The sequence below is a fragment of the Mustela erminea genome, chromosome 5 (assembly GCF_009829155.1).
Source record: "Mustela erminea isolate mMusErm1 chromosome 5, mMusErm1.Pri, whole genome shotgun sequence".
NCBI lineage: Eukaryota > Metazoa > Chordata > Mammalia > Carnivora > Mustelidae > Mustela > Mustela erminea.
The window spans coordinates 145,173,991-145,201,403 of NC_045618.1; the positions used below are offsets into that span (position 1 = coordinate 145,173,991).

A 27,413-nucleotide genomic window follows, 5' to 3' on the forward strand; every position below is an offset into this window, starting at 1 on the left:
GTCCGCGGCCGGTGACGTCACGGCGGCGCGCGGCATTGTGGGGCGGGAGCGCCGAGCCGGGGGAGGGACGTCGAGACGCCATTTTCGGCGGCGGGAGCGGCGGAGCAGGAGCGGAGCGGAGCCGGCGGGCGCGGGGCGGCGGCTGCGGGAGGAGCCGCAGGGGACAGCGCTCGCGGGCGGCCGAGGATGCTGCGGGGCGGCCGCGCCGGGGCCCCTCGTTCGTGACCGCGGCGTCCGTCTGAGGCAGCCGAGGCGCGGGCCCCGCGCGGTCCTGCTCCGCGCACGCGCCCCGCGACCTCCCGGAGCTGACAGCGCGAGCGCGCGGCCCCGCGGGAGCAGCACGGTGAGTCCTCGGCCCCTTCCCGGCCGCGCCCCGGTCCCCCGCCCTGCCGCACGGCCGCTCCGACTGCAGTCGTCCGGCCCCCGCCCTGACCCGGCCCGGCCCCGCCCGGGTCCGCCTCCGCATCGTCCCCCGCGGCGCGGCCCCTCCGAGACTTCGCCCGCGGACACAGCCCCTTCCCCAACCCGGCCTCCGGCCCCGGCCCCTGCGCGTGGACGGTCCCTTCGGCGCGTCCCCGGCCCCGCACCCCGGCTCGGCCGCGCTGCGCGCGGGGCGGCGGCTCGCGGGACCGCTGCGGACCCCCGGGCCGCGCGACTGGGGGGTGGGTCCGGCCGCCCCCGGGAGCGCGGCGCGCCGGGAGGGGCGGCCGGCCGGGTGGCTTTGTCCGAGTCCTCCCTCTTCCTTCCGGCCTCCGCCCTCTCCCGCGGCCCCGCCCTGGGCGGGCGCGCCTGTCAGCTCGCGGGGACGGGCTGCCGGGCGGGCGGGGAGCGCGCGGGGTCCCTGGCGCGGGGCCGGCTTCGCGAGCCTCCTCGGCGATCGCCGTCCTCCAGTTGCCGGACGCCAAACGCTTCGTCCGGGGGCCACCCGGGCTGGCGGCGCTCGGGCCCCGACGCGGTGGCCGACTCGGTGCGCCTCTGCGCGTGAACCCGACAGCATCGGAGAAGTAGCCTCCGTGCCTGGGGGTCGGGGGGGTTGCTGAAGAACGTGAGGTTCGTGGTCCGGGCAGGTCCGTGCTGGAGCTGCTGAAACAGCGCATCGGGAATTCGTGTTAAGCGTTTGATAAGGAACTTGCAGAAATGTCTGTAGAAAGTGTGAGAACACGGGAAATTGGGGTACTCTGTTGACACTGGCATGTAGAAGGGCAGCTCTTTGATTCCCTGCTCTGGTTAAATTCTGAGGGTTTCTGGGTATAGCGTGACTAAGCTATTGATCAGAGTCCTTAGCTCAGCATACACGGCACTAGTTGGGTGAAGACCCGGTGGGAAACTGGGGCAGGTTCTGAAGTCTCCCGATCTGGTTACCCTTCTGGATTTGCCTCTTCCCGGGATTGGCAGCAAGCTTCCATTAGGGTGGGAAAGGCGGTTTCATTGTTCTGTTTCCTACCTGTGTGTAAGCACACAGCCAGACTAAAGATTAAACACTTCAGATTGTGGGGAGCTGCGTGTGGGAGGCCAGGCCCTCCTAAGAGCCGGTTTCTCCCTCGTCAGAGAATGCAACATCATGGTGCAGTGGAGCCTGGCAGCCCTGGGGTGTTAGCCAGGCGGGCGGAGGGCCCGGGGTGGTAACTTCGCCGTGACCTGGCACATTCACCTGCCTGGAGGTCCAGCCTTCTGGAAACACTGGACAACGCACGAGAAGGTGGAAGGACCTGCATGGGAGTCAGGACAGTACGTCCAGGAAGGATGAGGGGGACGATGCCACTGTGGAGGGGCAGATAAGCTCTTAAGTATTTTATTTTAATTTTTATTATTTTTAAAAGATTTTATTTATTTATTTGACAGAGAGAGCTCACAAGTAGGCAGAGAGAGAGAGAGGGAAGCAGGCTTCCTGCTGAGCAGAGAGCCCGATGCGGGGCTCGATCCCAGAACCCTGAGACCATGCCCCGGGCGGAAGGCAGAGGCTTAACCCACTGAGCCGCCCAAGCGCCCCTAAAATTATACGTTTTAAAAAAGTATATATTTTTGGGGCGCCTGGGTGGCTCAGTGGGTTAAGCCTCTGCCTTTGGCTCAGGTCATGATGTCAGGGTCCTGGGATCGAGCCCCGCATCGGGCTCTCTGCTCAGCGGGGAGCCTGCTTTCTTCTCTCTCTCTGTCTGCGTCTCTGCCTACTTGTGATCTCTGTCTGTCAAATAAATAAATAAAACCTTAAAAAAAAACAACAACTATATATTTTTAAGCATGTTTCATAATGTTGATAATAGATAAGCCAGTGTGTAGGTTTCCATATGGGACTATAAAAGTCAAAAATTGATTAATTTGAAGGATTTATGTAACATGGAGACATAAATGAAATATGATAAGAAACCAGAACTTTATATAACAAGGAAGTGATCTGTAATAACCCAAACAGAAGTAGAGGCAGGTTTTAAGTGTCAAATTTCAGGACGTAGAATAAAAGTAATTAGCATGTTCAGTGGTGAAAGCGTGGTCTTAAGTGGCTGGCGGAGCTCCGGAGCTAGGAGCTCATAGTCTGGTGGGAGAAGGGACGTGGTTGGGGACCGCGGGTGAGGTGAGATGCTGTGCTGAGTGCCCTGAGAAGGTGGTTTTGGGTGTGAGACACGAAGAAAAGAACAGTTGGCCAAATGTGAGGGGTGGGATTGGGTAGTGGCCATACTGGAGGACATAGGCCTTGAAGCGGTGCTGGCATAGAGGGGACTGAATTTAGGAAGGGTGAGGGTGGAAAGGAAAAACAGGGAAGGAAGGCAAGGAGGAGCGGGGGATTCTTTTTTTTTTTTTGTAAAGGATTGGTGGATTCTTGACTGCAGGAACGGAGCTAGTATGGCAGGTGGCTTGAACCAAGTGAGACTCGATGAGAAGCCATTAGCCCAAGTAGGACTGAGAGAGCTCCTGACTTAAGGGAGGGACGATAGGAACAGGGGTGCAGATGGACTAGAGAGGGCCTCACGAGTTATGGCAGCCTGACTTGGGAGTGACCAGTCTAGAGTAAGGGCAGGGCTGCAGTCCAGAAGAGATGGAGAGGCCGTGTTCACAGCCAGAGCGAGATGCTAGATCTAAGTTGGAGTGACGTGTCACTCCTCTGCTAAGTTTTGGCCGGTGTCCTAAAAGCACTCTGCCCCCATGTGTTCCCTCAGGTACACACGGCAAACTCATCCCGAGCCTGCTCTTCTGCGGTCACTGGGTCCCCGCCTCCCCGTGCACGGTAGCACTTCTCACTACAATATTCCTTATCGTTTTACTGTTGGTCTCTTTCACTTAACACCCATGATCTCCACCGGGGCAGGGGTTTTGTAAATGCTTAATAATGTTTATTGAACGAATGCATCTAGAATTCCTTCCCTTTCTCTAACTTGGGCGGCTCACTGGCTGGTGACACCCATCAAGATGGGGAAAACAGGAGGAGGGGGAGATGGTGAGCTTGGTTTTGGATAGATTAAGTCGGAAGTACTTTTGGGGTGCCCAGGTGGACCAGTAGGCAGTTGGAGATGGACGCCTGGAGCTCAAGACAAATGTTTAGGCTGGAGATCAAAATTGGGGAGACCTCATCACCTTGTTGAAAGCCAGGGGCTCTTCCGAGAGCTTCTGACACGTAAAGACGGTTGAGTTGCCCTGTGTGCAGGTGGAGAAGGAGGTCGGTGTCAAATTGGCTAAGAGGGCAAGGAAAATTTGGATGGACAGAGCTCTTGGATTTGGCTCCTAGGAGGTTATTAGTGACTTTTTAAATTTTTCCTCAGAATATTACCTCCTAAGGCAGGCGTGCTAAGGCATCCTTCTGTCTTTTGGCCCTGCAGCCTCACAGTTAATATATTCTTCCCTCAAAATTAATTCAGAATTTACTTTTGTCTTAACTATTTTTAAAAAATGTACTTATTTTGGGACACCTGGTTGGCTCAGTTGTTAGGCATCTACCTTTGTCTCAGGTCATGATCCCGGGGTCCTGGGATCGAGCCCCGCATCAGGCTCCCTGCTCAGCTGGAAGCCTGCTTCTCCCTCTCCCACTCCCCCTGCTTGTGCTCCCTCTCTTGCTGTGTCTCTCTGTCAAGTAAATAAATGAAATTAAAAAGGAAATAAAAATAAAGTACTTACTTTAATTGAAGTTTAGTTGACATACAGTATTGTATTAGTTTCAAGTGCAGGGCGTATTCAACAGTTACGGACGTTACAACATGTTCACCATGAGAAGCCTAGTTACCATTTGTCAACGTATAGAGTTATTACAATATTATGTTTTAATTAATTTTTGAAGGCAGATGAAGGCAGTTTGGGTCCCTGCTTTTATTTATTTATTTTAAAAAAGATTTTATTTATTTATTTGACAGAGAGAGAGATCACAAGTAGGCAGAGAGGCAGGCAGATAGAGAGAGAGAGAGAGAGGGTGAGCAGAGAGCCCGATGTGGGACTCGATCCCAGGACCCTGAGATCATGACCTGAGCTGAAGGCAGCGGCTTAACCCACTGAGCCACCCAGGCACCCCGCATAACATGGAAATTTTTGTCCTAGCTTCTCTGAAGCTCACTATACCACAACTAATAAAACCGGTAATGGTGAAGTTAAGACTGAACCAGGTGCTGTAATCCCCCCATTCTACTGTGGGTGAAACTGAGGTCAGAGAGGGCAAGTTACTTAAGCCAGAGTCAAACAGCTGTGACGTCAGGCTTCTAATTCAGGTATTTCTGCTCGCACATTTCAAGCTGAACCACCTTGCTGTCGGGAATCGCAGTAACGCCAAACTCCAGTTGCCTTCATCTGGGAAGTCCTTGGCCAGCTCTTCCGTTTCAGAAGCCCGGGTGATGCCGCGTGGCTACGGTGACTCCGTGGGCTTGCGGTCTCACGTGGACTGTTCCAGGCACCGCCTTGTCACTGCACTTGCGTTCCTCACTGAGGCTGGCTTAGAGGAGGTGATCGGTAAAAGCTGATTGAGCCTTCATTTCTGTGGTGAATCCACAATGGGGTGTTTTCTTAAATTTACTTACTCCACCTATTTAAAAAGGATTCATATTAATCAAACAGGGGAGGAAATGTTAATTTTTATTCTTTTACAACTGTGGTAAAAAATTAGGTATATTTACAGGGTTGTGCAGCAGATCTCTAGAACCTTTTCATCTTGCAAAGCTGAAACTCTGTGTCCATTAAATAACAACTTCCCGTCCTCTACCCTGCCCCCAAACACAGTTCTACTTTCTGATTCAGTGAATTTGTCTACTTTAGATACCTCATATAATTAGAATCATACAGTATTTGTCTTTTTTTTAAGCTTTTTTTTTTTTTTTATGAGACTGACGCGCTACCTACTGCGCTAAAGAGGCACCTTTTTTTTTTTTTTTAAAGTAATCTCTGCACCCAACGTGGGGCTCGAACTCACAGTCCCAGAACTCACAGTCCCAGAACGAAGAGTAGAGCATTTGATCTTTTGTGACTATTTTGATTTAGCATATTGTCCTCAAGGTTCATCCATAATTTCTATTCTTTTTAACTAAAATATTAAGTTCTAAAGCTTTTGTAGTATGAAATTTGTATTAGATTTCTCCTTATTATGGAACAGATTATTATAAATTTAATGGCTTAAAACAGTCACGTTTATTCCAGTTAACTGCGGGTGAGCGGCTCACGTGTCTACAGTTGTGTGTTGGGCTGCCTTTGTCTTCCGAAGCTCATAGGGCTCTCGTAGGCTGTTGGGGTTGTGGCAGAATTCAGTTCTTCTGGTTGTAGGGTTGATGTCCTACTTTCCTTGTTTCCTGGCTGTCAGCTGGGGGCTCTCTCAGCTCCTTGAGGTGGCCTCCTCCATCTTCGAAGCCAGAGTGGAAAAGCTCCCACACCCTGAATTCCTCTCACACTTTGAATCTCTGACTTCTTTTCTTTTGTGGCTTCTAGACCCAGATTTAAAAGTCTTATATGAAAAAAAAAAAAGGGCTTATATGAGGGATGCCTGGGTGACTCAGTCAGAAGAGCATGAGACTTTTGTTCTTGGGATCATGAGTTTGAGCCCCATGCTGCGTATAGAGATTACTTAAAAATAAAAATATAAAAAAAGAAAAAAACTTAAAAAATACGTAAAGGGGCATGTGGTTAGGTCAGGTCTACCAGGATAATCTTCCTGTCTGGTTTTAATTTTTTTTTTAAAGATTTTATTTATTTATTTGACAGAGATCACAAGTAGGCTGAGAGTCAGGCAGAGAGAGAGGAGGAAGCAGGCTCCCCGAAGATGAGAGAGTCCAATGCGGGGCTCGATCCCAGGACTCCGGGATCATAACGCTAGCCGAAGGCAGAGGCTTTACTCAGGCACCCCTAATCTCCCTTCTTAAGGTCAAGTGATTTGGGGCCTTAATTACATCTGCTACAAAATCCCTTTACAGCAGTACCCAGAGGGACTTGATGAACTGGGAGACGTGTGTACACAAGGGCCTAGGAATCTTGAGGGAGACGAGACATCTGCGTACCACATCTCATTTTGTTCTGTTCTTGGAACAAAACCATTTTTTAAAAAAAAATTTATTTGTCAGAGAGAGAGAAAGAACACAAGCAGGGTTAGCGGCAGGCAGAGGGAGAAGCAGGCTTCCTGCTGAGCAAGGATCCCGATGTGGGGCTCCATCCCAGGACCTTTAGGCTCATAACCTGAGCCGAAGGCAGATGCTTAACCAACTGACTGAGCCACCCAGGCGTCCGGGAACAAAGCCTTTCTTTTTTAAAAAATTAAAAAAAAATTTTTTTTTTTAAAGATTTTATTTATTTATTTGACAGACAGAGATCACAAGTAGGCAGAGAGGCAGGCAGAGAGAGGGGGAAGCAGGCTCCCTGCTGAGCAGAGAGCCCAATGCAGGACTAAATCCCAGGACCCTGAGATCAAGACCTGAGCTGAAGGCAGCGGCTTAACCCACTGAGCCACCCAGGCGCCCTAAAAATTTTTTTAAAATTTTTTAAAAAGATTTTTATTTATATTTGACAGACAGAGATCACAAGAAGGCTGAGAGTCAGGCAGAGAGAGGAGGAAGTAGGTTCCCTGCTGAGCAGAGAGCGTGATTCGGGGCTCGAACCCAGGACCCTGGGATCATGACCTGAGCTGAAGGCAGAGGCTTAACCCACTGAGCCACCCAGGTGCCCGAACAAAACCATTCTTAACTTCTTAACCATCTTTCAGTTACTGTTGGGAGTTAGGATTGCTCACCATGTACAACAGTCTACAGCCATACCACCCTTAATGTGATCTCTGAATATGTTCAACACTAATGTTAGCAAGTTCTGCTTTTTAAAAAAAATTGAGGTATAATTTTACATACGGTGAAGTGCCAAGATCTTAAATATATTGTTCATTGTTTTGATAAATGTGTATCAAGATACGGCCTAGAAAATTCCCTCATGCCCCTTGCCAACATCCGTCACCCCCCACCACTCCTTGGCAACAGTGATCTGGTTTTTATAACCGCAGGTTAGTTCTGCCTATTCTAGAGTTTCATATAAATGAGATTATACAATATATATATTCATCCTGTTTTTTTCATTCAGCATAACATTTTTGAAATTCATACGTGTTGTTGCCTGTGCCAGTGGTTGGTCTCTTTCTAGTCCTGAGTAGTGTTGTGCTGTGTGGACCTATACAGTTAAGCCTGAAGCACGTCTTGGGGGGCCCTTGTTCTTGTGGGAGACCACGTGGACAAACATTTTAGTTTTTTCTGCATAAATGCCTACCTGTGAGATTGCTCGCAGGATAGATGCAGCGTTAACTCCCTTTATTTATGTAGAGAGCTGGCGCGGGAGCAGAGGGAGAGAGACGCTCAGGCAGGCTCCGCGCGCTGGTGAGCAGAGCCTGGATGTATCATTAACTTTTTTTTAAAAAATATTTTATTTATTTGACAGACAGAGATCACAAGTAGGCAGAGAGGCAGGCAGAGGGAGAGGAGGAAGCAGGTCCCCCGTTGAGCAGAGAGCCCGATGCGGGGCTCAATCCCAGGATCCTGGGATCATGACCTGAGCCGAGGGCAGAGGCTTTAACCCACTGAGCCACCCAGGTGCCTCTATTTTTTGATTTTTTATATGGTTTCTGCTTTCTATTTTGTCTGTTTTGAAATCGTTAAAAGATGAATGCTCTTTTGGAAAAACTCATGGTTCAAAAAGATATAAAGGTGTGAGTTGTCTGTTTTCTCATTTTCTTTCTTTTTTTCAAGTTTTTTTTTTCTTTTTAAGATTTTATTCATTTATTTGACAGGCAGAGATCACAGTAGGCAGAGAGGCAGGCAGAGGGAGAGGGAGAAACAGATTTCCCGCAGAGCAGGGAGCCTTGAGGAGCAAGAGGTTTCTCAGGGGAGCCCATGAAGATCTCCGGACCCTGCGATCATGACCTTAGCTGAAAGCACGTGCTTCACCGACTGAACAGTGCAGGCACCCTTCCCCATATACGTATTTATATATCCATATGTGTGTGTGTATTTAAGATTTTATTTTATTTTATTTTAAAGATTTTATTTATTTATTAGTCCCAGGGCTCCAGGATCATGACCAAGCTGAAGGGAGATGCCTAACCAACTGAGCCACCCAGGCACCCTTTAAGTTTTTATTTTTAAGTAATTCCTACACTCAGCGTGGGGCTTGAACTCACAACCCCAGCATCAAGAGTCTCATGCTCAGGGCGCCTGGGTGACTCATTCTGTTAAGTGTCTGCTAGGTCATGATCTCAGGGCGGTGAGATCGAGTCCTGTGTTAGGCTCTGTACTCAGTGGGGAGTCCGCTGGACATTCTGCACCTCCCACCACGTGTGTGTGCATGTGTTTCTCTTTAAAAAAAAAAAAAAAAGTCTCATGCTCCTAACTGAGCCAGCCAGCCACCCCTTAAAAATATGTTAGTTGCCTTTCTTTAGTTAAGAAAGAAAACTATTCCATACATGTATCTTTGATTAGCACTTTAAATATGTAAATTTCACGTTATGATACTATGTTTTATTTTTATTCACTGTTCAGTAAGAGACCCTTGAAGTCTTTTTTTGTTTGTTTTAAGATTTTATTTATTTGACAGGGAGAGACAGAGCGACAGAGGGAACAACACAAGCAGGTGGAGTGGGAGAGGGAGCAGCAGGTTCCCCACAGAGCAGGGAGCCCGATGCGGGGCTCGATCCCAGGACTCTAGGACCATGACCTGAGCCGAAGGCAGAGGCCTAAAGACTGAGCCACCCAGATGCCCCTGTTACGATATTATGTTAATTTGTTTCTCATTTTGAAATAAAAATGGTGCTTTTTAACTACATAATCAATACTCTCTATATTTATTTTTTATTTTATTTTATCTTAGTAACATATGATGCATTATTTGCTTCAGAGGTCCAAGTCTGTGAATCGCTAGTCTTACACCATTCACAGCACTCTGCATAGCACAGACCCTCCCCAGTTCCATCACCCCGCCACCCTATCCCTCCCCTTACTCTCTGTCTTTATATTTTTTTGCCCCAGACTCCCATAACACCCTGTTTTGTAATCTGTTAGTCACACTGTCCGATGAAGGTGTTTTTCCTTTTTGTTGGCTCAACCAGTGACTTGTGATACAGACATCTGCAGCGTTTGGGCTTACTCATTCAGGACTTGGGAAGAAGCATGTTCTCTGTTTTCATGTAGTTCCCTCTAGTTTGTCATGCTTAAAATTTGCATCTGAAGAGATGGGTCTGTGGGGCAGATTGAATTACTTAGTCCACTGTCTGGCTATGGCCAGGAGCCGTTGCTCAGCGGTGCAGTGGTGGGGGGGGTGTTAGGCACCTGATCAACTGGGGGGGACATGGCCGCCTTGAAAACTCTTTCCTTAGGTGCAGCATGGTCATTGACAAGCGAAGTGAACTCTCCTTGGGCTACTTGCACACGTCACACAGTAGTGTGGTTAGGTTATCGTGGAGTACATAGAGGTGGCGGGTTCAGAACAGCCGCACGCAGCTGCCTCCTGAGCCTGCCTGGGAAAGGGACGCAGGGAGTCCTGCCTGCCTTATTCCTTGGGTTCTGCAAGGGCGTTGGCGAGACACTCCTCCGAGAGGCAAAGGCAAGCTTTTGTTTTATCCAGTGGGTTATAGTTTTAGGATGGAAACAGGTTCAGAATGGCTGGTGTACTGGGCGCCTGGGTGGCTCAGTGGGTTAAGCCGCTGCCTTCGGCTCAGGTCATGATCTCGGGGTCCTGGGATCGAGTCCCGCATCGGGCTCTCTGCTCAGCAGGGAGCCTGCTTCCTCCTCTCTCTCTCTCTGCCTGCCTCTCTGCCTACTTGTGATGTCTCTCTGTCAAATAAATAAATAAAATCTTTAAAAAAAAAAAAAAAAAAAAAAGAATGGCTGGTGTACTTACGGAGTTTTTAGTATTAAAACATTTTGCCTTTTTTTCGTGTGTGTGCAAAAAGTATAAATTTATTGCTCCACAAGTGAACTTGTATTAAGTCGCATCAGTGTTTCTCTCAGTCATACTCAAACAACTCAGGATTTCCTAATCTTTTCATGTTCCTTTGGGCATGATTTAAGTTCCGGGAACACACAGAAGGAAGGTGTTTGGCATTCTCCACTGGCATCTGCCGAGAGTTACACCTTTTTTTAAAAAAAATTTTATTTAAATTCAATTTAGTTAACATATACTGTGTTACTAGTTTGAGGGATAGAATTTAGTGATTCATCAGTTGAATACACCTTATAGATTTTTGTGATTTTTAGACCAGAATGATTCATTCATTCATTTTATTCTTGTGATTTAAGTTTAGAAGAGGAGATAAAAAGGTGAGATTAGGTGAGGTTAGGTTTGAGGAAGATGAGACTGGAGGAGGTACAGAGGATGAGTCGTCGTATTTCCATTCCGGAGCTGCTTTTGTGGCCAGCCCTGGCTCTCTGCTGCCCCTGGCAGCTTGTGGTCCATAGATGAAGCTTCTGATCAGGACTGCCCTGATGAAGCACATCCTCCCTTGAGTAGAATTTTGTGATTCTTATTTGGGAAAGAGTAGACAGTGTATAGTTGGATAAGTACGTTTGTTATTATAATACAGTGTTATATTTAGAAAATAAAGTGACTCACTGTTGTAAGCCTACAAAGGGGTATAACATTTCTGTTTTTACCCAGAAATGTCATGATTTGAAAATGATTGAGACCCCCACCCTTTTTGGATTTGGCTTAAAATATGAACCTTAACTTTGTTATGTAAACTGGGGAAGTGACACTCCTCCTCCATACTCTGTAGCCTTACCTGCTTTCACCAAAACAAAAACTAAACATCAGAAAATTCAAGAATTGGGGGCACCTGAGTGGCTCAGTGGGTTAAAGCCTCTGCCTTCGGCTCGGGTCATGATCCCAGGGTCCTGGGATCGAGCCCCGCATCGGGCCTTCTGCTCGGCAAGGGAGCCTGCTTCCTCCTCTCTCTGCCTGCTTCTCTGCCTACTTGTGATCTCTGTCAAATAAATAAATAAATAAAATCTTTAAAAAAAAAATTTAATAATTTTTTTTCACTTTTTTAAAAAAGATTTTATTTATTGTTTTGACGAAGAAAGATCACAAGTAGGCAGAGAGGCAGGCAGAGAGAGAGAGAGAGAGAGAGAGAGAGGCTTCCTGCTGAGCAAAGAGCCCGATGTGGGGCTTAATCCCAGGACCCTGAGATCATGACCTGAGCTGAAGGCAGAGGCTTAACCCCCTGAGCCACCCAGGTGCCGCCTTTCCACTTTTTTTTTTTAAAGTAATCCCTACACTCAACATGGGGCTTGAACTCACAACACAAGATCAAGAGTCATGTGATTTTCCAACCAGCCAGGTGCCCCAGGTTAACCTCTTCTTAAGCAAGTAATATTCTTTTGACTTTGCATTATGTAATTTTTGTTCTGGGGCACCTGGGTGGCTCAGTAGGTTCAGTGTCTGACTCTTGATTTCGGCTCAGGTTGTGATCTCAGGGTTGCGAGGTGGAGCCCTGCATCAGGCTCCGTGCCCCTCCCCCCCAATAAAATATGTATACATAATTTTTGTTCTGAAACTTCAGAATCAAAACCATATGTACATTTTTACTTGTAATATTACCATTGGTCACTTTGCTTTTTAGTCTTATGTATTATGTATTTGGAAATTTCTAAGTAAATTGAAGAGGGCTTGAGACTTTCATTTATCAGAATGGGAGCATAGGTTTAAAAAGATTGAGAAATGAAGTTTTCTGTGATTTCATGACAGAGGTAAAATAGATTATGTCCCAAAGTTGGGTTTTAGGTTTTCTTTGGTGTGCATCATTAATTTAAAAAAAACAAAAAAACAAAAAACAAAAAAAACTTTTGCATCTGTTACTGAAATATTTATATATGAAAGAATTCATCAGGTTACTCAAACCCCGAAAAGAAACCCTGAACCAGTTAGCAGTCACTCACCACCCTTCTCTCCCTCCAGCCCTTGGCGCCTCTGATCTGCTTCCTGTCTCTGTGGACATTTCGTATCAATGGAATAATGTAATTTGTGGCCTTTTTTTTTCTTTTTTTAAAAAAATAATTTTTAGGGGGCGCCTGGGTGGCTCAGTGGGTTAAGCCGCTGCCTTTGGCTCAGGTCATGATCTCAGGGTCCTGGGATTGAGTCCCGCATCGGGCTCTCTGCTCAGCAGGGGGCCTGCTTCCCTTCCTCTCTCTCTGCCTGCCTCTCTGCCTACTGTGATCTCTCTCTGTCAAATACATAAATAAAATCTTTAAAAAAAAAAAATAATTTTTAAATTTTTTTTATAAACCTATAATGTATTATTAGCCCCAAGGGTACAGGTCTGTGAATCGCCAGGTTCACACACTTCACAGCACTGACCATAGCACATACCCTCCCCAATGTCCATAACCCCACCACCCTCTCCCTATGCCCCTCCCCCTGGCAACCCTCAGGCCTTTTTTTTCCTTAAAAGATTTTATTTATTTACTTATTTTGAGAGAGAATGAGCAGGGGAGAGAGGGAGAGGGAGAAGCAGGCTCTCAGCTGAGCAGGGAGACTTGGGGCTTAATCCCAGGACTCTGGGATCATGATCCAAGCCAAAGGCAGACGCTTGACGGACTGAGCCACCCTGGAGCCCCAGTATGTGGCCTTCTGTGTCTGGCTTGGTTCACTTAATTAAATGTTTGTGAGGTCCAGCCGTGTTGAAGTTTGTATCAGTATTTTGTTCCTTTTTTTTTTTTTTTTTTAAGGCAAATACTATTCCACTGTATGGATAGACCACATTTTGTGTATCCATTTATCAGTTGATAGAATTTGGGTTATTTCCACATTGAATAATGCCAAAGTATGGGTGTAAAAGTCCTGTGGGGCGCCTGGGTGGCTCAGTGGGTTAAGCCTCTGCCTTCGGCTCAGGTCATGGTCTCAGGGTCCTGGGATTGAACCCCGAATCGGGCTCTCTGCACAGCGGGAGCCTCCGCCACCCCCCCCCCCCCGCCCTCCCGCCTGCCTCACTGCCTGCTTGTGATCTCTGTCAAATAAATAAATTAAATCTTTTAAAAAAATTTTTAATTTATTTTTATTTGTCGGAGAAAGAGCACAAGCAGGAGAAACAGCAGAGCTCGGAGAGGGACAAGCAGGCTTCCCATTGAGCAGGGAGCCTGATGTGGGACTCGATCCCAACCCGAGCCAAAGGCAGACACTTAACCCACTGAGCTACCCAGGCATCCCTCTATCACATTCTTTAAAAAATTGAGATGGGGCGCCTGGGGGGCTCAGTCATTAAGCGTGCCTTCGGCTCAGGTCATGATGAGCTCCGTATGGGGCTCCCACCTCGTCGGGAAGCCTGCTTCTCCCTCTGCCTGCTGCTCCTCCTGCTTGTGTTCATTCTCCTGCTGTGTCTCTCACTGTCAAATAAATACAATTTTTTTAAAAAGATGAAAAATTAAAAAATAGAGATGCAAGTCATATAATGTAGTAGTGACCATTTTAAAGTGTACAATTTAGTGCATTTTTTAGTATGTTCTCTCTGTCGGGCTGCCATCACCACTAAACTAACTCCACACGTTCCCTAAAAAAAAATAAAAATAAAAATAAAATAGGGGCGCCTGGGTGGCTCAGTGGGTTAAGCCGCTGCCTTCGGCTCAGGTCATGATCTCAGGATCCTGGGATCGAGTCCCGAGTCTGCCTCTCTGCTCGGCAGGGAGCCTGCTTCCCTCTCTCTCTCTCTGCCTGCCTCTCCGACTACTTGTGATCTCTGTCAAATAAACAAAATCTTTAAAAAATATATATATGTATGTATGTATACATATGTATGTATACATACATATATATATATTTTTAGATTTTATTTATTTATTTGACAGAGAGATTACAAGTAGGCAGAGAGGCAGGCAGAGAGAGGAGGAAGCAGGCTCCCTGCCGAACAGAGAGCCTGATGCGGGGCTCGATCCCAGGACCCTGAGATCATGACCTGAGCCGAAGGCAGCGGCTTAACCCACTGAGCCACCCAGGCGCCCCATATATATATTTTTTAAAGATTTTAGTTATTTGTTTAAGAGAGAGGGTGAGCAAGAGAGAACCGGAGCTGGGTGGGGGAGAGGCAGAGGGAGAAGCGGACTCTCTGCTGAGCGGGAAGCCCGACGGGGGCTCAGTCCTGGCACTGAAGGATCAGGACCCGAGCTGAAGGCAGCTGCTGGGCCACCCAGGCGCTCCTATCTCTCTCTCTCTCTCTCTCTCTGTGTGCGTGTCTTAAACCTTTACCACATCAGCTTTTTACTGCTTCCTGGCAGAATTTCACATGCTAAAACCAGGGAAGTAAAGTGACCAAAATGATGCTCTTTCCTTCTCTGGCCTTTGCTTTCTTTTTGTTAATTCTTGTTTTTTACACGCAAGAGAGAGAGTAAGCACAAGTAGGCAGAGCAGCAGGGAGAGGGAGAGGGGGAAGCAGGCTCTCTGTTGAGCAGGGAGCCCGGTGTGGGGCTCAATCCCAGGACCCTGAGATCATGACCTGAGCCGAAGGCAGATGCTTTACTGACTGAGCCACACAGGCGCCCCGTTATTTCTTTCTTTTTTTTTTGGATTTTATTTATTTATTTGAGAGACAGAGAGCACGTGTGTGTTTTCACACACTTGAACTAGGGAGGGGTTAGGGAAGAGGGAGAAGGCCAAGCAGACTCTTCCCAAGTGTGGCCCCGTCGGGGGTGTGGGGGCAGTCCCATGACCCCGGAGTCACAACCTGAGCCAGAATCAAGAGTCAGCTGCTCAGCTGATTGAGCCACCCACGTGCCCCTCTTGTTTTTAATTTTCGAGAGGGGGGTAAGGTTCGGTAAAATTTGTCACACTGTTGAAAATTGTATTGCCTGTTAATTTTTTTTTTTTTTTAAGATTTTATTTGTGTATTTGACAGAGACACAGCGAGAGAGGGAACACAAGCAGGGGGAGTGGGAGAGGGAGAAGCAGGCTACCCGCCGAGCAGGGAGCCTGATGTGGGGCTCGATTCCAGAACCCTGGGATCATGACCTGAGCTGAAGGCAGAGGCTTGAACCCACTGAGCCGCCCAGGTGCCCCTGTTTAGATAGTCTTAACCATTTATATTTTTAGACTCTATAAATGCAAGAGCTGAGCTATATAGTAAATGATGATTACTTTTCCTATTTGACCTTTTGTTTTCCTTCAGAGCTAATTATCTTGTTTTCATTTCCTTTTTAAGTTGGCTCTAATCTGTCCTCGCCTACAGCACTTGTCCCTAGGTTGGTGCGAAGCTCTGTCTTCCCCACAGTGAACCTGTGCCCCATAGTCCATGTTTTCTCTCTCTCTATTTTCATGTTTTCTTCTCGACTTACCATTTTGTTTGCACTCATTTTCCTGAACCTGAGGGAGCATGAGAGGTAGAAGTTTTTGAGACCTGGTATGTCTAAAAATGTTACTCTCTTGTTCCTACAGTTGATTGAGGGTTTGGCTGGCTATGGAATTCTTTTTATTTTTTTAAAAAATTTATTTATTTATTTAATAGAGAGATCACAAGTAGGAAGAGAGTCAGGCAGAGAGAGGGGGAGGCAGGCTCTCTGCTGAGCAGAGAGCCTGACTCGGGGCTTGATCCCAGGACCCTGAGATCATGACCTGAGCCGAAGGCAGACGCTTAACCCACTGAGCCACCCAGGTGCCCCTGGCTATGAAATTCTAAATTGGGAATAATTTTCCTTGAGAATTTTAGAGGCATTTGTTTAATTGCTTTTTACTTCCACTGTTGCTTTTGAGAAGTTTGAATCCATTCTGATTATTTTAATTCTGTCTGCATGACCTCAACCCCCTGGTATCATGTAGGATATTCTTTTGTCACCATGATATTTTTATTTTCTTTAAAAAAGTTTTTTTTTGTTTGTTTGTTTTGGTAAAGTCCACTCCTATGCCTTGAGTAGTGTCTGACATAGATGGAGTTGGTGCGCAGTAAGTATTTAACTGAGTGAGTGGCTGTTTCTGTCTTTGAGGTGGTTTCATCTCTTACCTCCCCCTTTGGAGGTGAAGGCCTGGCTGTTGGTGTCCTACGGACCAGGTTGTGGTTGAGGGTTGGGTCCTCCGCTTCTCTTTTGTGTTGGCCAGGAGAATTCTTGTAGTTCCCCGGCCTCAGGGGATGTTGCCCAGGAGAATTCTTGCAGTTCCCTGGCCTCAGGGGACACTGCGTTCCTGCTTCTCAGTTTCCTAGCGGGAGTTCCTCGTAATGCTGAAGGTTCCTCGGTTCGTGTATATAATCAGTCTCTACACCCAGCCTGGGGCTCGAACTCAAAAGGACTCCAAGATAAAGAGTTACCTGCTCTTCTAACTGAGCCAGCCAGGAGCCCCAAGACTTGAGTGTTTTACTTGCTTTAACACAGTGATTAAGAGAAATCTTTGGGGCACCATGTTGGGTGTAGAGATTACTTAAGTAACTAAAATTAAAACAAAAACAAAAACAACTTAAGTCTTGACATAAAGGACAGGTTATGTTAAAGGGGATTTGAATCTGAGACATACAGTGTAATAATTAGGCCACAGTGGCTTTGCCTGTTGAACCATGGATTTGCGAGGTCCCGTAGCAGGTGAGGGAATAAAAAGATACTGGGTTCAAAAGCGCCGGCTCCGTTGCTGGCTCGTTTGTTTATTGAGCACATACTTGCCGCAGGCATGCCTGTGCAGTGCCGGGCATTGTTCTGGCCCATTCATTGTTCCAGGCTGTTGGGAGGCACACACAGCCCCAGAGTTAGCAGAAAGTCTTAGGGACGACGTGGTTGCTAGGCTGAGGAAGTGCGATGCTTGCGTGGACCTACATTTCCAGTATTTTTACCCTTTAGAAATCAGTGAAAACACTACCATGACCCTTTCAGCTGGGAGTTTAAATAGCAAGCTTGAGAAGTTTCTTACTTGGTGAATCTTATCCATGTTTTCTTTTATTTTTTTGCCATTTTGTTTTATTTAAATTAAAAAAAATTTTTTTAAAGTATTTTATTTTTGAGAGGGAGTGAGATAGCATGTGTGCATAAGCATGGCAGGGTGGGGGGCAGGGCCAGAGAGAAGCAGATTTCCTCGCTGACCAAGGAGCCCAACACGGGGGTCAATCCCAGGACCCTGGAATCATGACCTGAGCTGAAGGCAGATGCTGAACCCACTGAGCCACCCAGGGGGCCCCCGGAATTTCTTTAAATGTGTTTACTTAACTGCGGCATCCCCTCATTCAAGTGATTAAGTTATTCCCATTGTGTTTTGATTTTTTTCCTATATGTAAATCCTACCTGTTATGATTTTGCTACTCCTGTTTTTAAGATTTTTTTTAAAAAGATTTTATTTAAGGGCAAATAAAATCTTAAAAAAAAAAGATTTTATTTATTTATTTGACAGAGATCACAAGTAGGCAGAGAGGCAGGCAGAGAGAGGGGGAGGCAGGCGCCCTGCTGAGCTGAGAGCGCAATGTGGGGTTCGATCCCAGGACCCCGAGATCATGACCTGAACTAAAGGCAGAGGATTAACCCACTGAGCCACTCAGGCCCCCCTTGTTTTAAGATTTGGCTTATTTATTTTGGGAGAGGGTGTGTGCGTGCATGAGCGGGGCAAGGGGAGGGAGAGGGAGAAAGTCCCAAGCAGGCTCAGGTAAACTTGACTGGAGGGGTGGTGATCTAAGGACCCTGATGTCACAACCTAAGCCAGAACCAGGAGCTGATGTTTAATTGACTGTGCCACCCTGGCATCCCTTGCTACTTCTCTTTAAACCTGCCCCAGCTGGTACAGCCACTCTGGAAAATACTGTGGGGTTTCCTCAAAAGTTGGAAATAGAGCTGCCCTACCACCCAGCAATTGTACTACTGGGTATTTAGCTAAAAGATACCGATGTGGTGATCCGAAGGGACATGTGCACCCCAGTATTGATAGCAGCAGCGTCCACAATAGCCAAACTGGAGAGAGCCCAGATGTGCATGAATGAATGGATAAAGAAGATGTGGGGTGTGGAATATTACTCAGCCATCAGTAATTGAAATCTTGCCGTTTGCAAGACGTGGATGGAACTAGAGGGGATTATGCTGAGCGAAATGAGTCAACCAGAGAAAGACAGTTGTCATGGGATCTCCTTTGTGTGGAATTTAAGAAACAAAACAGGATCGTAGGGGAAGGGAGAAAAAAAATAAGGTGAAATTGGAATGGGAGACAAACTTTAAGAGGCACTTCATTATGGGAAGCAAATGAGAGTTGCTGGAGGGGAGCGGAGTGGGGCAAAAAGTATATAAAACTTTTCCTGTGCAGGGGGTGGGGCATAAAACCCTCTGCCCCTTCCCATTCTTTTCTCTTTTTTATAAACAAAACTCCTCTCTTCCCTTCTTTACAGAGAGAGGACACTGACTGTTTCTATAGTTGATAGGATTTAATGTTTTTTAGTAAAGTTTTGAATTTTAATTCCAGTATAGTGAGCCAGTGTTCGGCTTCAGGCATCCGACGTGCTCACTGAACACCACAGGGGCTCCGCACGGTGCGCTCCTTAGGCACGGGTTTGGTGCTTTGCCGCTCCTTTCCTGCATGGGCGTCTGTCTGTCTGTCCAGGCCTGCACCACGCGGTCGGCCAGGGCTCGGTGCCGTCCTGGGGATGTGATGTAGTGGGACGGGTACAAGATCGAGGCCTTGCCTTTCCGACAGGGCTTGCATTCAGGGCGCTATGAACGATACGTGACAGCACGCAGGACCTCGGGGAGTGCCCAGTGCTCTGAGGGGGGTCACGGTGACGCGCGTCTGAGTCTGACTTCAGTGCGTCGGTCTCCCGAGCCGCGTTCATGCTCACCATGACCTTTTCTTCTGTTTAACTGAATTAGGGGTTTAAGACCTATTAGTTTCAGCAGTCATGGGTGTGCTGACACTGTTTTATATGCCCCTTTCCTTTTTCTTCCTCATTTTATTATTTTAAAGCCAGTTCCAGACACTGGAATCTGGTGGCCTCTCGGCTAGTGGGACCCCGTAGGCTTGCCTAGCCCGCGCCCTCCTCGCGCCTTCTCATGCCCACGGCTCTGCTCGCGCCGCTCTCTTGCCGTGTTGCCGACGGACCTAGTCCTTCTCCTGCTTCTCTGGTTGTTCCCATGTTCCTTTGCTGGTTTTCTTCCTTCCAGCTGTGACCACTTCTCAAGGCTTTGTCTGGTAAATATGTTACCAAGAATATACTGTCCCTTCTGCTTTTTTTTAAGGGGGAAAAAGCTTGCAGACATTCAGAGAACTCCTGTTCGCGGAGGCTTTGTGCTGTAGAAATGCCATTTGGGTGTTTTGGTGCTTTTACTCTTCGGCATTAATTTCAAGTGTTGTCATTTCTCCCATTAGAAAGAATTCAGGTATAAGCCAGAAAAGTAATTAAATTGATCTGCAGAGGGAAAAGAGGAACAGTACAGTATTTTAGCAAGTCACAGATACACACATCTATTATTCATCTATAAAAATGTTAATCTAAAAGTTTTCACACAGTGTATTTTATAGGAGGTGTAACATAAATGACACCTGTGATGAGATGCCTCATCTGTTTTTCTTCCTCCGTTCTAGGATGTACGACAACATGTCCACGATGGTGTATATAAAGGAAGACAAGTTGGAGAAGCTGACACAGGATGAGATTATTTCTAAGACAAAGCAAGTGATTCAGGGGCTGGAGGCTTTGAAGAACGAGCACAATTCCATCTTACAGAGTTTGCTGGAGACCCTGAAGTGTTTGAAGAAAGATGACGAAAGTAATCTGGTGGAAGAGAAATCAAACATGATCCGAAAGTCTCTGGAGATGTTGGAGCTTGGCCTGAGTGAGGCACAGGTATGAATGAAGTCGCCTCCGACAGGAGTAGGAACTTGACAGTCTGGAGAACGGAGATTTTGTTTTGAAATACACTTCTAGAATAACAGATCAGCTTGTACAGTATATAAATGATGATTGATTTGGGCATGTCTGAGTTTTAAAGAGCAGAGCCAAAATAGAGGTAACCTTGCCATTTTGGATTTGATTTGGCTGCATGTATCCGAAAACGAAATCAGTGGCTTAAACATCGTAGACATACATAAAGAAATACCGAGGTGGGCTACTCCTGGAAGGGTTGTGTAGCTGCATGGTCGTTAGGGACACGCAGGCCTCTGCATTGCGGTGCACAGTCTTTTTTTGTGGACTAAGCTGGAGCTCCAGCCACAGCCGTCTGACCCCGTTCTAGGACAGGAAGGGTGTACGTCCTCCCTTTACTTCTTCCAGCTGGTGCACAACCCTGCTGACGTTTCACTGGCCACACCCCGTGGTGAGGAGCCTGGGGGATGTGCTCTGCCTACTTCAAGGTCCACGTTCTTAGGCTTGAGGGAGAAGGGAGAATGGATATTGGCCAACAGCTAATAGTTTCTGCAGTTCTCCAAGACGAGATTGCTATATATATGACTAAACCTTTGTTTTTATCATGCGGGACATAGAGGTGAAAAAATTAGAAACATCTGGGGGGCGGGGCACAGTCGGTTGAGCATCCAGCTCTGGGTTTCAGCTCCGGTTGTGATCTCATAGTGAGACCGAGCCCTGCTTCGTTGCGGGGAGTCTGCGTGAGAGTCTCCCTTTCCCTCACGCTTCCCCCTAAGATCAGTCAATCCGAAAAGAAAAGAAGCCTCTTGTGGTAGCCCTGCCCCTTGATAATGTGTGGTTCTGCCAGCATATTTTAGGCAAAATCACACAGTGAAATTTGGCTTCTTTCTTCTTAGCTTTCCTCTTTTTTTTTTTTTTTTTTTAAAGATTGATTTATTTGAGCGAGTGTGCGCATCGTTGGGTGGGGCAGAGGGAGAGGAAGAGTATCTCGAGCAGATTCCATTGGGGGCGGGGAAGCCTCGATCCCAGGACCCTGAGATTATGATCTGAGCTGCGACCAAGAGTCAGACATTTAACCTTCCCCCAGGTGCCCCTTAGCTTTCCGCTTGTGAGCGATGAAAGCTGAACGGGGCCGCTGGGTCACTAGTTTCCATTTTCACGTAGAGAACACCGTTTGTCACAGTGACCGTCCAGACCCTGATTTTAGAGTTCTTCATCCGGACTGTGTGAAAGACCTCACTGTGGAATTTAACTTGGCTTGGTTATTGTGAGGGTATTCTATGGCATTTTCTGTTACTGAAAAGTGATGTGAATGCGGACTTCCTTTTCAGTTGGGCAGATACTCGAGTTAAGAAAAGGAGGAGGAAACGGCCTCACCTTCTGGAGTTTAGGTCAAAGGTAGGAGGATAGTAGAGGGCAGGGCAGTTGCATTGTCTAACGAGAGAACAGACTGGAGCCAACTTTGCCCAGGTGTTTCTGCTTGTGCACTTCCCAGGGGGCGTGCTCTGCCTCGGCAGGTCTGGTGCACCGCAGGCAGACCCCTGGGACAGTCACCGGATTTTGTGACGTGGCCCTAAGCTTAGAGATGTACCAGTGTGAACACCTGATTAGGCGGCTAGCTAAAGATTTCTTCCCTTATCTTGGAACATCAAAGATTTGTCTGCATGCCCTTCCTTAGCTCTGTCACCTGCCCCTCCTGGAGGGACCGGCACTCTGTACAGTGTGTGCTTGTGCACACACTCTTACATGGAGAAGCGCCTCTGAGAAATGATGTCGGAGCCACCTAGGTAGAAGGAAAGAACATACAGTCTTGTCAGAAGAGTAACTGTGTGTCCATCACTGGTCCATTTGAGATGCTGTCAAACAAAAGAACAGCATCTAGTTTCTGTAGATGTTCTGAGCATGTGATACTCTGATACTCTTTTTTTTTAAAGATTTTATTTATTTGACAGAGATCACAGGCAGGCAGAGAGAGGGGGAAGCAGGCTCCCTGCTGAGCAGAGAGCCTGATGCGGGGCTCGATCCCAGGATCCTGGGACCATGACCTGAGTCGAAGACAGAGGCTTAACCCACTGAGCTGCCCAGGCGCCCAGCACGTGATAATCTTTACCGTGGCCTCCTCTGTAGCCTGAGACTGAGGGTGACAAGGAGAGTCATGGGCATTTGTACCTGTCTGTCAGAGCACATGTGCGCAGTGGAAGCGAGAGCTGCCGGCCCAGGATGCCCGCGTCGGCGGGGGGTGAGAAGCGTGGGAGGGGCGCTGCAGGCTGTCAGCGTTTCTTTTCTTTTTTTTTTTAATATTTTATTTATTTGACAGAGAGAGATCACAAGTAGGCAGAGAGGCAGGCAGGGAGAGAGGGGGGAGCAGGCTCCCCGCTGAGCAGAGAGCCTGATGTGGGGCTCGATCCCAGGACCCTGAGGCCATGACCCGAGGCGAAGGCAGAGGTGCAACCCACTGAGCCACCCAGGCACCCCTGTTTTTTGTTTTTTTGACAGAGCAGTCACAAGTAGGCAGAGAGGCAGGCAGAGAGAGAGGGAGAAGCAGACTCTCCACTGAGCAGGGAGCCTGATGTGGGGCTCCATCCCAGGACCCTGAGATCATGGCCTGAGTTGAAGGCAGAGGCTTAACCCACTGAGCCACCCAGGCGCCCCATTTTTTTAAAAAAAATATTTTATTTATTTATTTGACAGAGAGAGATCACAAGTAGGCAGAGAGGCAGGCAGAGAGAGAGAGAGGGGAAGCAGGATCTCTGCTGAGCAGAGAGCCCGATGCGGGGCTTCTGTCAGCATTTCTGTCTCCTCAGGTCATGATGGCTCTGTCCAACCACCTGAACGCTGTGGAGTCTGAGAAGCAGAAATTGCGCGCACAGGTTCGTCGGCTGTGCCAGGAGAATCAGTGGCTGCGGGACGAGCTGGCCAACACGCAGCAGAAGTTGCAGAAGAGCGAGCAGTCCGTGGCTCAGCTGGAGGAGGAGAAGAAGCACCTGGAGTTCATGAATCAGTTAAAGAAATACGATGACGACATCTCCCCATCCGTAAGTGGCTCCGTGGGGCGCAGCGCTGACAGCTGACCGTGTTGTCGGCTGCTTTAGTCCGGCTGTGTTTCCCTCCTCTGATGATTGCCTTGAGCCACCGGAGGTTATGGGTCTTGGGGCTTACTCCCTGGGCAGGTCACACAACACAGGTGTGTTTTAGTGCGGTGGTCAGACATGTGCACACAACCTTGTACATGTAAGGCACGATGCAGAGAGGCACCTCATGAGTTTTCCCCGCTTGAGAACCCATTGGGTCTGGCTTCCAAGCTCATCGCGATGCTGGAACTTTTCCTCAGGTCGGTGTGCATCGCATCCTGTTGTCTAGAATCCAGATTTGGGACTCCCCACCTGTAGCCGGTGGTGCTGTGGACACCTTTCTCTCTGAAACTCTTTCTTCTGCTGCTGGGACTCTACCTGGTTCTCTTGCTACCTCACTCATGCCTCCTCCTTGGTCTCTCTTGCCGACTTACTGTGTGTTTGGAATATTCCGAAGGAGCCTGGCTTTCTCCTTTCTCCCTTGGCTCTCAGGCTGTTCTTCTCGGTCTTGTTTTTCATCTACCATTTATATCTGATTCAGGTAAAAAAAACCATGTTTTAAAGACAAATTTTGGAGTAATTTTAGATTCACAGAAAAATCGAAAAGATAGTAAAGAGAATTTCCATACGTGCTTCACCCAGACTCTCCTCCTGTTACGTCTCCCGTCGCCAGAGTGCGGGTCTTCATCAGCTCGGGCCATTGCGACGGAATACCACGGTTGCATGGCTTATTTCCACAGTTCCAAGGTCAGGATGTTGGCACAGTTGGGTTCTTGGTGAGGCCCTTTATCCTGGTTGTGTCCTCATGTGGCCTTCCTTGGTGCGTGCAGAGAGAGGGAGGTATCTAGTGTCTTCTTTCCTTTTCGTTAAGGAGACTAGTCCTGTCGTGGTGGCCCCATCTCCGTGACTCCACCTGACCCACATTACTTCCTAAAGGCCCGCCTCCACATGCCATCACCTGGAGGGCGAAGGCTTCCGTATGTGGTTTTTGTTGGACACGTTAACCCACAGCACCTTGCTTTATTAGCCCGACTCTAGTTCTCCCTTGCTTTTGATTTAGAAGACGTATTGCTGTGGGAATAAGAATAAATGAGCTACAGATGGCAGCCTGTGATTTCGCCTAGAATACTGTGTTATGTTGTAAGGTTTTGTTGAATCAGAGACTTTTTTTTTTTTTTTTAAAGATTTTATTTATTTATTTGACAGAAATAACAAGTAGATGGAGAGGCAGGCAGAGAGAGAGAGAGGGAAGCAGGCTCTCCGCTGAGCAGAGAGCCCGATGCGGGACTCGATCCCAGGACTCTGAGATCATGACCCGAGCCGAAGACAGCGGCTTAACCCACTGAGCCACCCAGGCGCCCTGAATCAGAGACTTTTAAAACTTGTTATTTTGAGAAAATACCGAGCTTGGAGAAGAGAGCTAACAGCTGATTCTGCCTTTCCTTTCGGGGTGTACCTGGATGATGGTTTCTTCTGAATGCATTGGTGTAGGCAACACAGGTCATGGCACACTCCGCGGCTGCTGCTGGGCGCGTTTCCGTGGCATGGGGACGTGCTCATGTGCAGGCGGGGCCGGCTCTGGTCCGGAAGTTTCCCACGGGCATGGTGCTCGTCTGCACTGTGACCTCCTGCTCTCAGCAGAGCCGGTCATGGCCTTCATTCACCACGGCAGGAGCTGGTCTGTGACCCTGTGTGGCACTCAGCTGTCACGTCTCCTCGGCTGGCTTGCATCTGAAATGGGTCCTTTTCAGACAGAGAAAACAGTCTTTCTCTGCCTTTCATGACACAGATGTTTTTGAAGAGTACACGAATCAGTTACTTCATGGGTTGTTCCTCAGTCTGGGTTTGTCTCATGTCTCTCTGTGTTTAGATCATGCGTCCCAGACAGGAGTAGTATTCGGGTGAGTCTGTGTCCGTCTCCCGTGACCCCTTCCAGAGGCAAGGGAGAAGGGAGGATGGTGCTGACTTTGCACTTGGGTCAGGCTGTTGTCTGTTCGCTCCCATTGTGTCGTCGTGGGTTTTATCCCTGCACTAACCGGGGATCTGTGGGGAGACTCGAGGCACAGACTTAAAGCCAGCAGGTTTCTGGGGCGCCTGGTGGCTTGGTTGGGTGTCTGATGATTCTTACTTTTGGGTCAGGTCACGGCTCGGGATCTTAGGCAAGGGATCCAACCCTTCATCGGGCTCTGCACTGCTCGTGGAGCCTATGCAGGATTCTCTCTTTCTCTTCCAGTAAATAAATAAATAAAATCTTTAAAAAAAAAAAAAAGAAAGCTGGCAGGTTTTAGGTTGCTCCTAGGAGTCCTGTGGTGGTGGTGTGCAGGGAAGAGGGACTTGAGCCCTCCAGTTCTGTGGCGTTCAGCGATGGGCCAGTTTAGTCTGTTTTTACATATTTGGTTTCCAAATAAAATTTATCTCAAGGAAGAGTTTCCCTGCAGTATTTGAACTTCTCAGAATGTCGTGAAGAACCGGAGGGATAGAGATGCCGTCATGGTCGTCGGCTGCCCTGAGGCCTGCATCTCGGGTTTGAGTTCTAGTCTGGCAGGCTCTTTATTACTCTCTCCTAAATCTGTACATAAGCCAAATTGTGGTTAATCCCATATTTGATTGACTTTATTTTTTAACGATTTTATTTATTTATTGAGAGAGAAGGAGAGACCGAGAGAGCGTGAGCAGGGGTGAGGGGCAGAGGGAGAAGCAGACCCCCTGCCAATCCAGGACTCTGGAATCATGACCCAAGTGGAAGGCAGTGTCCATCGACAGCCACCCAGACGTCCCTATATTTGGATTTTAAAACCGGTTACCCTTTCTGAGATTGTTTTGTTAAACTGATATTTGTATGAAGGATTTCTGGTGCAGGATTTGTAGTACTGGTAAGGCTGAAGTTCTCCCGGATTGCTTTTACAGGAGGACAAAGACACTGATTCCACCAAAGAACCTCTGGATGACCTTTTCCCAAATGACGACGACGATCCTGGGCAAGGAAGTAAGTTGGCAAGGGGAGTGGTTCACGGCAGCCTGTACAAACCCAAGGTGGCTTGTCCTACCCCCATGTGATGGCCGTAATCAGTGGGCGTCCTGGTGCCGGTAGCTGCTTCCCAGAGGCACGTGCACACCAGTCACCCAGCGTTTCCCAAGACAACTTCAGGTGTTCTTACCGGGATGCAGTACATGTTGGACCAGCCCCTACGACGAACCTGGTCCCCAAACCAGCAGTTCGCGTGTGGTGTGTGCATTCGTGCAGAGGGACACAGGCAGAGTTGGTCGGGTGCTGAGGGGAGCCTCCCTGCACTGTTGGGGCATCACACCACCCCTGACATGTGACTCGCGGCCCCCCGCCCGCCAGGGCAGTGCTGCACAGGTTTGTGCAGCGTGGGGGCTGGGCGTCCCCCGGGAGCAGAGCTAGGGAGGGGGGGTCTGACTGACGGTGTCGCCTGGCCCGTGTCCCTTGTGTGCAGTCCAGCAGCAGCACAGCAGTGCAGCGGCGGCCGCACAGCAGGGCGGCTACGAGATCCCGGCACGGCTGCGCACTCTCCACAACCTGGTCATCCAGTACGCCTCACAGGGGCGCTACGAGGTGGCCGTGCCGCTCTGCAAGCAGGCCCTGGAGGACCTGGAGAAGACGTCCGGCCACGACCACCCGGATGTGGCCACCATGCTGAACATCCTGGCCTTGGTGTACAGGCTAGTACTCATTTTCTGCCCTTGTCTTCTCTACCCACAGTATTTCTAATGAACATGGAGGGTTTGAAATATGTTTCTGGAAACCTGTAGAAGCTTGCTTTGCTGGCTTCATTGGTCACGTCTCTTCACACTTGCCTTTTTCCGCCAGGTCCTGTGTACCACGTTTCTTTTGTCCAGAGTAGCCTTCCCACCCTTCGAGGGCTTTGTTAGCTCTCTGCCGGTTCTGAGTCCCTTTGCCCCTGTTGTGCCCCCAGAGCCCTTAACCCTTCCCTTTCCTCTGGCACTTCTCACTGTGCTTGGCGTTGGGGTTCTTTGAATTTTGTTCTCTTCTCCCAGAACAGTGTCCCTGAAAGTTGGGGACCAGCTTGTGTCCTGTCCGCACTTCTTACCTCAGGCTAGCATGCTGCTTCTCCCAGGAGCCCTTGGTGAACACCTTGAAG

The 27,413-nt window shown here is 48.3% G+C and overlaps 1 protein-coding gene across 13 annotated transcripts in view; it reads left to right on the forward strand.

Moving 5' to 3' along the window:
- The first annotated feature begins 228 nt into the window (after positions 1-228).
- KLC1 (kinesin light chain 1) overlaps positions 229-27,413 on the forward strand; it is a 60,670-nt gene continuing 33,485 nt past the window's right edge. For all 13 annotated transcript variants that reach the window (XM_032345414.1, XM_032345415.1, XM_032345418.1 and 10 more), the window contains exons 1-5: positions 229-343; positions 19,939-20,200; positions 23,023-23,253; positions 26,197-26,275; positions 26,748-26,973. In XM_032345414.1, the coding sequence (XP_032201305.1) occupies positions 19,940-20,200; positions 23,023-23,253; positions 26,197-26,275; positions 26,748-26,973 (797 nt within the window). In that variant the 5' untranslated portion in view covers positions 229-343; position 19,939. The remainder of the gene's footprint in view (positions 344-19,938; positions 20,201-23,022; positions 23,254-26,196; positions 26,276-26,747; positions 26,974-27,413) is intronic.